The sequence below is a fragment of the Eimeria necatrix genome, genomic scaffold (assembly GCF_000499385.1).
Source record: "Eimeria necatrix Houghton genomic scaffold, Enh_scaff91, whole genome shotgun sequence".
In the NCBI taxonomy this organism is placed as follows: domain Eukaryota; phylum Apicomplexa; class Conoidasida; order Eucoccidiorida; family Eimeriidae; genus Eimeria; species Eimeria necatrix.
Window position 1 is genome coordinate 1 of NW_013654708.1, and position 11,385 is coordinate 11,385.

The following is an 11,385-nucleotide window of genomic DNA, read 5'->3' on the forward strand; positions in this document are numbered from 1 at the left end:
CAGCAGCAGCAGCAGCAGCAGCAGCAGCAGCAGCAGCAGCAGCAGCAGCAGCAGCAGCAGGAGCCTCACAAGTTTGGTCTTGGGGAGGTAAGGCAAGTACTCGTCGAGCTCGCCGCCGGGCAGCAGCGCCGTGCTGTTGGAAAAGTCGTCGACGAGAATGAGTTCTCTGATGAGAGGAGGAGGAGTGAAGTTCAAAATGGAGTGTATGGACCGCAGGAGCGTCGACATGGGCTCGTTGTGGTAAGTTATTATTATTGAAGTGTCTAGACTGTCGCTCAAGTCTTGCAAGTCGTATTGGATTTTCAAACAAGAGGGGTCCCTGGGGAAGTTGCACGCAGCAGCTGCAGCGGTGTACTGTGCGCTTGCAGAAGTCAGCGAAACCGAAGCCAAATGGAGGAAACAAAGCCACTTTTTGCAAAAAAAGTAACGGAAACTACAAAATTCACTTAATTGCAATTATTCTAAACAAAAAAAGATTAAAATAATCGAAAAAATCAAAAAAAACGACTCCGAAGACTCCTTGCCTGCTGTCGGGAGGCTTCCTGTCAAGAGGCAAAGCGTCCGAAAGCTTCAAGTAAAAGCCGCCCCCACTTTTGAGTTCTTCAGTTTTGTTCACCTGTGCAGCAAACCAAACTTTAAACCTAAACCCTAAACCCTAAACCCTAAACCCTAAACCCTAGACCCTAAACCCTAAACCCCGAACCTTGAAGGCACCGTGCCTTAATTCATTTGCGGGCTTTCCTGCCTCTACAGGGGTCCCCAGAAAGCCCTGAAAGCCCAAAACTTGAGTTTTTAAATCTAAATTGTATTTATTTCGAAGTTAAAACTCCAAATTAACAAAAATTCTCAAATAGGATTCGCTGCAGCTTTCGGAGCCTCTTCTTACAGACGGAGAGTCTATGGGCTCGGGCATTTCCGCAGGCACCCAGAGGGGCCCCCTGACGCTGTCCACGCCCAGCTTTCCGTGCAAACTGCTGCTGCTGCTGCTGCTGCTGCTGCTGCTGCTGCTGCTGCTGCCGGGAAAGACAGCCATAGAGTTCAGCCAGCCGCGGCTGCGGGGCCGCAGCGACTGCAGGTAAGCCTCGTTGCCCACGTAGGGCTGGGCTTTTGCTGCAGCGTCGTATTCCTCATCCAGCAGCCGCTGCAGCTCGGGGTCCACTGGACGGGACACTGCAAAAAAAAATAAAATAAAATAAAAATAAAAAAAAAAGCAAAATAAATATGCCATTATCAACTCCAAGTGCTCCCTGCTGCTGGGGGAGACAACAGCGAACTCCCCACGCGAAAAGCAGCGTTTTAAATGCTCTAATTCCTAAGTCTTGAGCCTTTTCGCTGAGGCACACTCCTGCTGCTGCTGCTGCTGCTGCTGCTGCTGCTGCTGCACTGACTCACCGGGCAAGGAAGTCTGGGGGGCCTGGAAGCTCTTGAGAATTGGAGTGGAGACAAGGTAGGCGTGGGCGTTGCGGGTGACGTGCAAAAATAAGAACACTTGAACAGTGACGCAGAGCAGCAGCAGCAAAAACACTGCGAGGCAGCGCCAGGGGAAGTTGCAAGCCCTGGGCTGGTTCAAAAGCCTCAAAATGGGCCACCGCCACCACCTAAAACCTCTGCGAGGGGCCCTCGAGCCGTTTGAGGGAAGTCCAGTGGTCTCAGTTTGGTGGGGCCCCCCACCTGCAAACTGCTGCGGCTGACTTGACCGCGTCCGCCGGCCACCCAGGGAGGAGGGGCCCCCATTTCTGCTCTTAGAGTGCAACATGGGAAGAAAACCCTTGTGGCGAGCTCCATTTAGCATCATGGCGGCTCCAGGCAGGGTCTGCTGCTGCGCCGACGCACGCAGGTGACCAGTGGTCACTCAGGCACAAGGCGAAGTCGTAGCTTGAGAAAGCTGCGACCAGCTTCTCATGACCTGCCTAAGTTTCGTTATATTTGCTTTCAAAGTACAATTAACACATTAGGAGGCGTGTTCCAACTCGTCCACCCTCAGTGCAGCTGCACAGAGGTGTCAGGACTGCTGATCAACGGCACCTCGAGCCAAAATGGTAATTGCAGATGCCACAGTGCTCACGCTCCAACAGAAAAGACGCAGAAATGCCAAAACAAATGACATAAAAGCCTCAGATTTCGCTGAAACTGCGAAATTGCCGGCTTTTTCCACGCATTCGGCGCAGCTGCCTCGGTTCAGATCTGGCGGCGGTCGCCATGCCACGCAGCCCCACAGAATGGCCAGTTCTTTTGGCGAAAGCAGTTTTAATAGCAAATTAGTTAAAATAAATGCATTAAAGTCTTTGCTTTGGGAAGAGTTAAAGGTCTTTTTTCACCCAGACGCCGCCGGAACCGCCACCGCCTACGCGCCTTAGTGTGTCGCAGTAGCAGCCTGCTGGCCTTTACCTTAATGGCTGGCTATATATATTCACTTCTCATTCATTTCCACCTTCATTTTCTCTTCAATATCACTCATTGAGATGTTTATTTCAGTTTCAGTAACTTGCAAGTCCGTCGTTGTGCCTACAGATCACTCATAGCAGCGCTGTTACATTAATGAACAATGCCTTAAGATCAATCACTGCGCTTTGTGAATGCACAAAGGCATGAATCTACAGACATATGTATAATATATAATATATTCATATATTATATCATGGTAACATTGATCTTTGCCTGCGTGAGATGTCAACAAATATAAAAGAACGCATTTTAAACAACTTCTGAAGCCCCACCTCCCTAAATTTATCCCAAAAGTATGCAAATGTTTGCACACTCAGGTTGTTTGCAGCTTTCGCATGCATGCAGAGCAGCTGCTAAGTAATAAATGTGTTGCCCCTTTCCTGCTTACTAAGAAGAAATGGGCTGCAGCGTTGTCCGTGGAAACATGAAAATATAAAAAGTTGAATTTGGTGAAAAAAATAATCTGAACTTTTGCACAAAGGTGATCAATACAGCCTGGTCGGTTGCTGCATGCGTTTAAGACTTTTATTTTCAGTGGAAGAGAATAAATGAAAAAGGCAAAAGGCTCAATAAAATAACCTTTTTCATTTTATGGTCACTGCAGGATTACTGACAAGTGCATGCATTTGAACTGCTTCTTCTTAGTTCATCTTTTTCCCACTTTTTGGTATTCAGGCGAATTCAAGGAAACTGAGATGGACATTCCTCGGCTTTGAATCTCGTTTGCACATTCCCGCCGCTGCTGCTGCTGTGACAGCAGCAGCAGCAGATGTTAAGAGCTCCGAATGCAGCTGCAGCAGCTGCAGCTGCTGCAGCAGCGGCTGCGTGACATTTGCTGCTGCTGCCTTTTGATGCTGCAGCAAATGCCGCCGTCGCCATACAGACAATATGGAGCCTTTCATTTGGTTTTTGGCTAAGTTTTTGGCTAAGTGCCCAGACATTCAAGTGCAAATTCTGCAGCAAACAATAAAATCCATGAGTTCTACTTTTTGCGGATATGCATTACCTCAGATTGACTCAGCAACTAATTCTGAATGTTACAGAATCGTATTCCTAATCAAGGCTGCACATTTTCTTTTAACTTGGAGATGCATTCAAAAGTCTTTTGTGCTGCTGCGGCTCATCTGCAGATCATTCTGTTATGTTGTCGTGGCCTATTACTTACTTTTAGCCTTGTCAGTAAACACGGATGTTTCTATTTTGGCACTTTATCATTCACAAATGAGTGCATCTGATACATTGTGTTACTGGCGGCAAACTTGTGGAAGCTGCTAAGCTTTAGAAGAACTTTGGCTGAAGTGGCAAGGCGCCTTACAGTACATCCTGAACCCTAAACCCTAAACCCTAAACCCTAAATGCTCGCCACCACTGTCAGGGAAAGAGTATAACATATTGAGTAGACTAGATAAATGACACACGTGGGTCTTGTACACCCCAGCAGGCTGTAGAATGCTTGGCATTTTAGCTTTAAGCAACAGCAGCAGCTGCAGCGGAAGAGCAAGAAGGTGAGTTGCAGCCGCACGCTTTCTAGGCTACCCCCATTTCCGTAGCCCTTCGAAATGGAAAACGTGCATACATTCGAATTGTCTTCACTGATTATTTAAAATTGCGGAGTTTAACTCCTTTTTTTGCATGCAGTCTTGCACGCATGACCTTGAAATGCTCTCCTTTTCACAGTGAAGCAGAAGCAAGAAGGCGCTCTGCGGAGTGCATGCATTGCAGCTCATTTAGGTGATGACAGTGGGAACATCAGTGCCCACATATTCTTTAATTTTGCAGAAGGCAATGGCGTAGGCAATTAGTTCTGAAAGAATTTCCTGGGGTTTCTTCAAAAGCTGATCAGGGCGGTCTTCCACCAGCTCGAAGTACATGCGAATGGTTGCACCGCTGCTACCGGTACCTGCGCAAGAAAGCACCCACGAGACAAAGAAATCGAAATGAATATCAGTATAAAGCCACGCTGAAATCCCGGTGAATACCGAATCTAATTGAACACCAGCATGCTGTTATCCGCAGAGTTACGTGCAGCCACCAGTGGACAGCCATTATGGACATGAAACACACAAAACGTAGATTCATGTCAGCCATTATTAAGTGCAAGGACATTAATTTGGATCCATTTGGTGCTGTTTATATAGTGTCTGTTTACCTGATAGCCTCCAGATGGCCCTTCCCTTTGGGAAGAACAGCCTAATGCCTTGGTTATCCGCCACGGATCCATCGATAGGGTCTGTGTACTTGAACACGTCTATCTTCTCTGCCTGTAGTTTAGTCCTCAATTCTTGAGGCACAGCTGCACTTATGTGTTTCTGCAGCTCCTCCTGGCCGCCCACAGCCAGCGACTTCAGGAAAGCCATCATCTTGTTGGCGGACTCGCTGCACTTGTTCTCGAAGTCGTACCTGAGAGCAAATAAATCTTAATTCCAAATAATGCACGCCAGGTAAGAGTATTCATGCTATTTTATTTTATGTTGTGCGCACAATATGCACGGTCCCGCGCTTTTCCGGCACAAGATGCTTCATATGGTATCAACGCCCCACGAGTTATCTGAATATAGTTCTAAAATTGCTTAACTGTTTTAATACTTCTTTCTCTAAAATGTTGAGCATGTAAACCAGATTATATACAGCTGCAGCGGCAAATTGTGCAGGTCAAATTCTTTTATCACTGCAGTAATCGCTGCTATAGTGCTGCTGCAGTTTCTGCTTGCTAAATCGAGTAGGATAAATTCGTATTTACCTCATGTAGTAATTTCTCCCGAATTCCTTCCAGAATTCCTCAACTATCTGCTGCACTCCTACGAAGTTTTCGATCGTTTCTGGGGGTGGCGTGGGCACGATTTGTCCGTGTTTCTGCATTTCAAGTTCCTTCTCTACGTTGTCCATCAGCCCGTTGCGGTATGCAATTATAGACAACCAACACAACACAGCCCACAATCCATCCTTCTCCCGCACATGTACAGAGCCAGTACCAAAGGATTCCTCCCCGCAGATCGAGAGCCGCCCAGCGTCCATCAGATTCGTGAAATACTTCCACCCTGTGGGTGTCTCATATATGTCCTTTCCTGCGCCACGAAGATGCCATGAAGGTGTACAAAATTATTGGATGGCGATCTGAAAACTTATAAGGATTTATTCGTGGTGCCCAGGAGAGCTGGTTCTGGTATTCTGGGTTTTAAGCAGCGCCAAAACAGCTAGGAAGGAGGGCAGATAATGAGTTGCTTCGTATGTTCGTCACTGTCAGCACTCAGCCTAGTTGTTGTGCACTTCGTTTAATGCCTACTTTCGCATTTTGAGCTTTTTAACTGTCTGGCTGTAGCTCTCTCTGTCATTGGCTTGAAACTAAGCTAGGCTTTGGTAACCGCGTGCCCCAGTTGACTTACCGAGCTTCTTTGCCACGCTGTCAAGAGCCATGGAAGTTGGCATGGACCGTGCCAGACCTTTGATGCCGCCGCTGCCGTCTTTGCCCTTCATGAAGAAAGGAATCACCTTTTCAGCGTACTGTGCGATGATAGCCACTGAGTCACTAGGAGTGACGAAGAAACCAGGGCCTGCAATGAGAGCCAACAAGAAGGTAGAGCACCGAATGAGGAGCACGGTATGCACTGCCAAGTTTCAGGTCCTTCCAGAACCCTATTTATGTGCATTTGCGGATACGTTAGTCTTTACAACTGTCTGTTGCCAACCAAGCTGTGCATCTGCATATTTCCCCTGCACACCACTACCCTACGGAAGTCGTTTGCGTTCAGCTTTGCACCAGTTAAAGTTCGAGAGAATCAATACAACGGTCTTCCACTGGTAGAACTTAACGAATGTTTCAACTTTATGGAAACAGAACAAAGAGACTAGGAACACACCAAGGATCATATTTCGGTCGCAGTCGCCGTCTCCTGCTGCTCCAAGTAGAGGAGTTTTGCTGTCTACTTTGTCAGGGTTGAATATTCTCATCATGTCGACCAGCTCCTTGGCATATTCCAAGTTGGGGTCGGGATGGTGACCCCCGAAATCTGGCTGAAACACAAAAATACAAGAGTGTGGTAGCAGCTATGCAAGTCTTCTGAAACGAGTTGAGCCGGCGTGACAAGAAGACACTCTAAGAAACCTTGACATGAAGTGCGCTCAGGAGATAACAAGCCTTTTTCTTCGGGATTTTCACTGTAGGGAAGATAGTTCGGAGCCTTGAATATCCTGACAGTTTAGGGTTTATGGCTTACCAGCGCCTTGCAGCATCTGAGGCACGTGGGCTTGGCGCCCAGCTCTTCTACAAACAGCCGCTCCGCAGTGGGTCCCGAAACACCGTTCATTCCGTCGTAAACAAAAGAGAAAGAGGGAGATTGAATGAGACGCCGCAGAGAGGGGAAGTGGAAGACGGCTTTCATCAGACGCAGCCAGTCCTCAGTGCCGTCGATGACTTCTGCCTGTAGCCACACAACCCTAAAGCCCAAACTGTACACTAAGCCCTTACTCTTAAGCTTCGTAAGTCGTAAGAGCCCACAAATTATGATCTCAAATGAAACAAATAGCGCAAAAAGGGAGGATATTAAAAAAAGCTGATGAGAAACTGTTGGAAGAGCTGGATATTTGTGAGTCTTAGTCAACACCTCTTGCAGGACTTGAGGATATTACATATGTGTAGTAGTTTGAGTATGCTTAGCTGAGTTTTATACTGAGTGGACTACCGCAGCCTTGCAGGACTCCCTCTCACCATGAACTGTTCCTTAATAAGCACTTTTGTACCATACGTGTCCAAGTCGAAATCCAACAGTTTTACGTGTTTAATTTCTTTGATAACTTTTGTTCTTTCGTATATCTTGTCCGTCAGGTTTTCCAAAGCAGGAGCTGCACAACCGCAGGAGACACAGCGCAAAACACAAAACGGATTCCACGCAGTCTTGGATGGACCGGGAAACGTGTCAGTAAACGCACTAAGGATTGTTAAATCCCCCAGACATTAGTTGTATCACGCGATTTGCCATTTTTTGCATTCAAAATACACAAAAAGGTAGCAGCACAATGTGCAGGGCAGCTGCTCTGCAGCCCCACCTCCATTCGCTGTGTTGTACTTCACGCCAAAGTCCGCGTCGATGCCTCCGGGGTTGTGAGAGGCAGTAAGAATGAAGCCGCCAAAGGCAATTCCATTTTCCCTTAGACGCAAAATAGCGCTGCAGGCCGGGGTGGAGGCGAGGCCGTCCTTAGCTGCACAGAAACCCCAATGCTGAATCAAATAGGGGAATGCATATAATGTACACATGTCCCGCAGCTGGCTAGGGTGGCACAAAAACGGAAAGCAAATGGAAAGGCCATGGGTGCTCAGGCAGAACAAATATTCGAATAAAGGGGCACCTACCAATCCAAACCCGCCCAACGCCATTTCCCGCGGCAATTGCAACAATCTTCTTAATTGCATCACTGCAGAAATAACGACCGTCACCAGCTACCAACATTGTGCCCCCGCGGACTTCGGACTCCGGCAAACAGTCAAAGACAGCCTGCAGATGTACAGAGCCACGGCTCTGGTTGGCCAAGATTACGGATTCACGAGCAAAAAATTTGTTTCCGGGGTCTAGCGAGTGGCTCTTGGGTGCAAAACAGAAAAATAAACACACACAACTGCATGCGAATACAAGCTGCTTACTTGGACGTAGTTCGACAGGTAGCCCGGCTGCATAAACTCGCGGGTTTTCCTCCGAAGTCCTAAACAGACATTGAGGTACACGCTTTGTTCGTACGCAAGCCAATGGGTCTTTCCCGTAAAATATTGAGAAAATGGCACAGAAGTGGACAAGGCAGCGAGCATAGCTACGAACACGGCGGCTGCCAGCTGCTGCCAATGATGCATTTCACATCGCTCTTGCAATTGCCGCAGTTAATGCTGTTGCAGTAGCAGTAACAGTTGTTGCTGCTGTTGTTTCGTCTCACCAGAAGTGCCGGGCTTTTGCCCCTCGAAAGGGGTTGTCGCCCGCACTGAGGCGGACTCTGGAGGAACGCCGCTGTACTTGTCTGCACCACACAAAGGCAAATAAAACAAATATAAACTAGAGCGTCTACGCAGTAATTCAAAGTTTACAGCAGACACAGGCAAGCGCATGCACAACTCCCACACGTTTCATAAGTTCTCGTACACAAGGATGCACAGCGTTCCACTAGCTCCACAGCACAAGAAACTGGAATGACTGAATACACTTGAAATTGGCAAAAGGCTGTGTGTCTTTACTTGTCATTTTGAATTAGACGCGACAGTTCTCCCGACCTGCAGACAACGCCCACAAAGACAAGGGCGCGAAGGTTTCAGCAAAAGGATACAGGGCAGCGTTTTCGCAACAAGTAGAGTTAAGATACTCTGACGTGGGATTTGAAGCGCCAGACAATCACCAAATACAAACAGTGAAACAGGAATGCAAACAGGAACCTGAGATGCCCAGTCGTCAGTGATCGATAGTGTGTGAGAAGGAAGAGAGACACAGAGATATGAGCGACAGAGCATATGCAGATAAATTGCAGTATATATCCACAATCTCCTGTATACAAAGTTTCCGCTGTTTAGCAGCTTCGGTTGCAGCTCCCAGTGCATCGCTGTGAAGGTACCAGCAGCTTTAGTGACTGGGCAGCATAAGCCTGTTGGAATGATGCAGGGCTGTAAGAAGCAGATGATATTGGCTCTTTAGATGGCCTTCTGCAAAGAGCAAACGCGCAGAAGGTCAGGAGCAAGTCCCATGAGCACTGCCTCGTTCAATGTGTGCGGTGACTCTGGCTGTGCTGCCTAGACCAGTGGGGAGAAGAGGGGACCTGGTCTCCCTTCTTCTCTCTAGGAATTCATTAGCGAAGAAAGAATGAAGGGCTTTCGGCTAGCACAGGTTGGGGCCACCCTCCGCGTATGGCTGCACAGGCATCTGGCGCTGGGCAAACTGAAAGACACGCCAGCGGCTCCCTGGACCCTGGCGACTTACGCAGCTTAGAGAAGGGCGCTTAGGGCAAACTGGATACAGAATAAGACATGAATTGAACCACTCATTTGGTTCTCAGCTGGCGCGGCAGTCGTCACTGACACAGAAGGGCAGCCGCCACATTGACGCGACGTCATCTGGCGCTCCCAGCCAGGACTGCCTGCGGCGTGCTGTTTGCCGCTTCTGCCTTCAACTCCCTTAAGCCATCATTGTGGCTAAAATGGGAATATCTAATTAGCTGCAGAGCAGAAAGCAAGACTCAAGGAAGAGAGCCAGTAGAAACCCTCTCACACACCGGAGGAACACATGAGGTAGGCTATTTGCCCATGCCTGCACTCGCAAACGTCATTTGATATAGTGCAAATAAACCCAAACAATAATATTGAATCAGTATTGAAAAAATTTTCTGAGAAGTCAAATGGATCATTTCCATTACCAGATAACAGCCGTGACCACCCGTCAACCACCGGCGCCGACAGACAGATCCCGGGCAGAAATCACTGCGAGATCCTCACCTTTGTTGCCGCCCCTTCCATTTCAGATTGACTAACTCTACACATTTGTCTTATTTTGATTCAATACATCAAAGCCTCTGTCAGCTGATCCCTGCACAGGCGCAGACAGAGGGACCGCGGTCCAGTTGGCATTCATGTTCAACATTTTATTCTTGAAACTTGCTCTTGTAATCCTATACGGCATTCTGCTCCTGAGGCATCAAGCGATGTAGAAGTGGCTTGCATGTTTGTTGATCTACAGTGAAACTGGGAGATCTCTCGATGCTCAGCCCCCACTTTCTGCGAACGCCATTGCCATGATAAAACTCGGACAAAAGCCAAGACGCACAACAGGATTGAGCAGGGAATTAGAGTCTGTATCTTCATTCTGGAATATTCGCGGGAAATCTCGGGAGATAAATGAGTCTTCCTGGACCCTACGCATCATTGCTATGTCTGGATAACTAACATGTGCCTAATATATTGCAGTAGTTGAGTAGATCTAAGGTTGACTCCCAAACTAAAGAAAGGCTAGGATCAATTCGCTGCCATGCTATAAGTACTGCATGGAAAAGAGGCAGCTGACCATGTGAAGACCAAGCAAACAGGAGTTCTTTATATTTCACTAGGTGAAGGGCTAATTTTCAAATTATTACTTCGTTTAAGAGGCCCTTCCCCCTCACAAGAGAAGATGCTTGTCGCATAACACCCCAGGTTTAAGGTGCTCTGGCCTTCATGCTAGAAAAGGCAATGCATGTTTCCGCAAGTGCCAGTTTCAGGGGGCCGATGCTGTTAGATTTTCAGTAGGGCACGTTAGCTTTTAGAAATCCAGAAGTTGTGTCGCCCATAATTTGATAAGGCAGCTTCATTATTAAACTTGTTTGTGCACTTTTCAGTCACTGCGTCACATTCAATAATCCTGATGGGTTGCTCAGTTGACCTGTCATTTCTGGGAATAATGGGCCGCAGAAATAGCTCTCTTTCCTTGTGTCAGTTGCAAAGAACACTAGGCCAAATGCGCACAGTTCTACTTATTAACCTACGTAGAGTGCCACTGAGTGATCGTGAAGCATTCATAGTAACTGCTACCATGAAAATATATTCGCAGGAACGCTAACAAGCCACAAGCTCTGAAAGGGGGGAAGCAACAGCAATTCTTCAAAGCGCGTTTCGCAGCAAGACTTCTCCAAAACATATTTTATTTTATCTTCTTAGGGTCTACGTTGGCTCTGTTCTACCACCGTATGCTGCACCATAGATCTCATTAATATCAGTGTCAGTGTACACGGTAGTATTCGTAATTGTATCATTGCTGTTAGTGATGCATGAGCTTGCTCCATTTGTACGTCACCGGCAGTAATGACAAAATTGGAAACACTATCTTCTTCCTCCTCAGGGAAGTGGTGTTCTGCTGAGTTAGCTGTGGTAAACTTCGCTTCCATTTCGCCTTGCTGAACCCACCTGTTGTAATCGCTACAAAAAACAACTTTGCGAATAACTTT

General features: G+C 47.4%; 2 protein-coding genes across 2 annotated transcripts; both read right to left on the reverse strand.

Moving 5' to 3' along the window:
- Positions 1 to 69: 69 nt before the first annotated feature.
- On the reverse strand, positions 70 to 1,756 carry ENH_00082770 (Glycosyl transferase, group 2 family protein , related; the record flags this gene model as incomplete). Its single annotated transcript, XM_013583358.1, has 6 exons — positions 70 to 319; positions 447 to 616; positions 704 to 769; positions 887 to 1,170; positions 1,393 to 1,524; positions 1,672 to 1,756. Coding segments are annotated over 6 exons (987 nt in total), but the record flags the coding sequence as incomplete, so codon positions are not given.
- A 2,416-nt stretch (positions 1,757 to 4,172) lies between these two features.
- Positions 4,173 to 7,696, reverse strand: ENH_00082780 (phosphoglucomutase/parafusin related protein 1, putative; the record flags this gene model as incomplete). The annotated part of the gene is made up of 9 exons (XM_013583359.1): positions 4,173 to 4,345; positions 4,595 to 4,845; positions 5,186 to 5,510; positions 5,829 to 5,996; positions 6,303 to 6,456; positions 6,660 to 6,863; positions 7,151 to 7,284; positions 7,489 to 7,641; positions 7,693 to 7,696. 9 exons carry the CDS (start codon positions 7,694 to 7,696, stop codon positions 4,173 to 4,175), a joined length of 1,566 nt encoding a protein of 521 aa, XP_013438813.1.
- Positions 7,697 to 11,385: the final 3,689 nt, after the last annotated feature.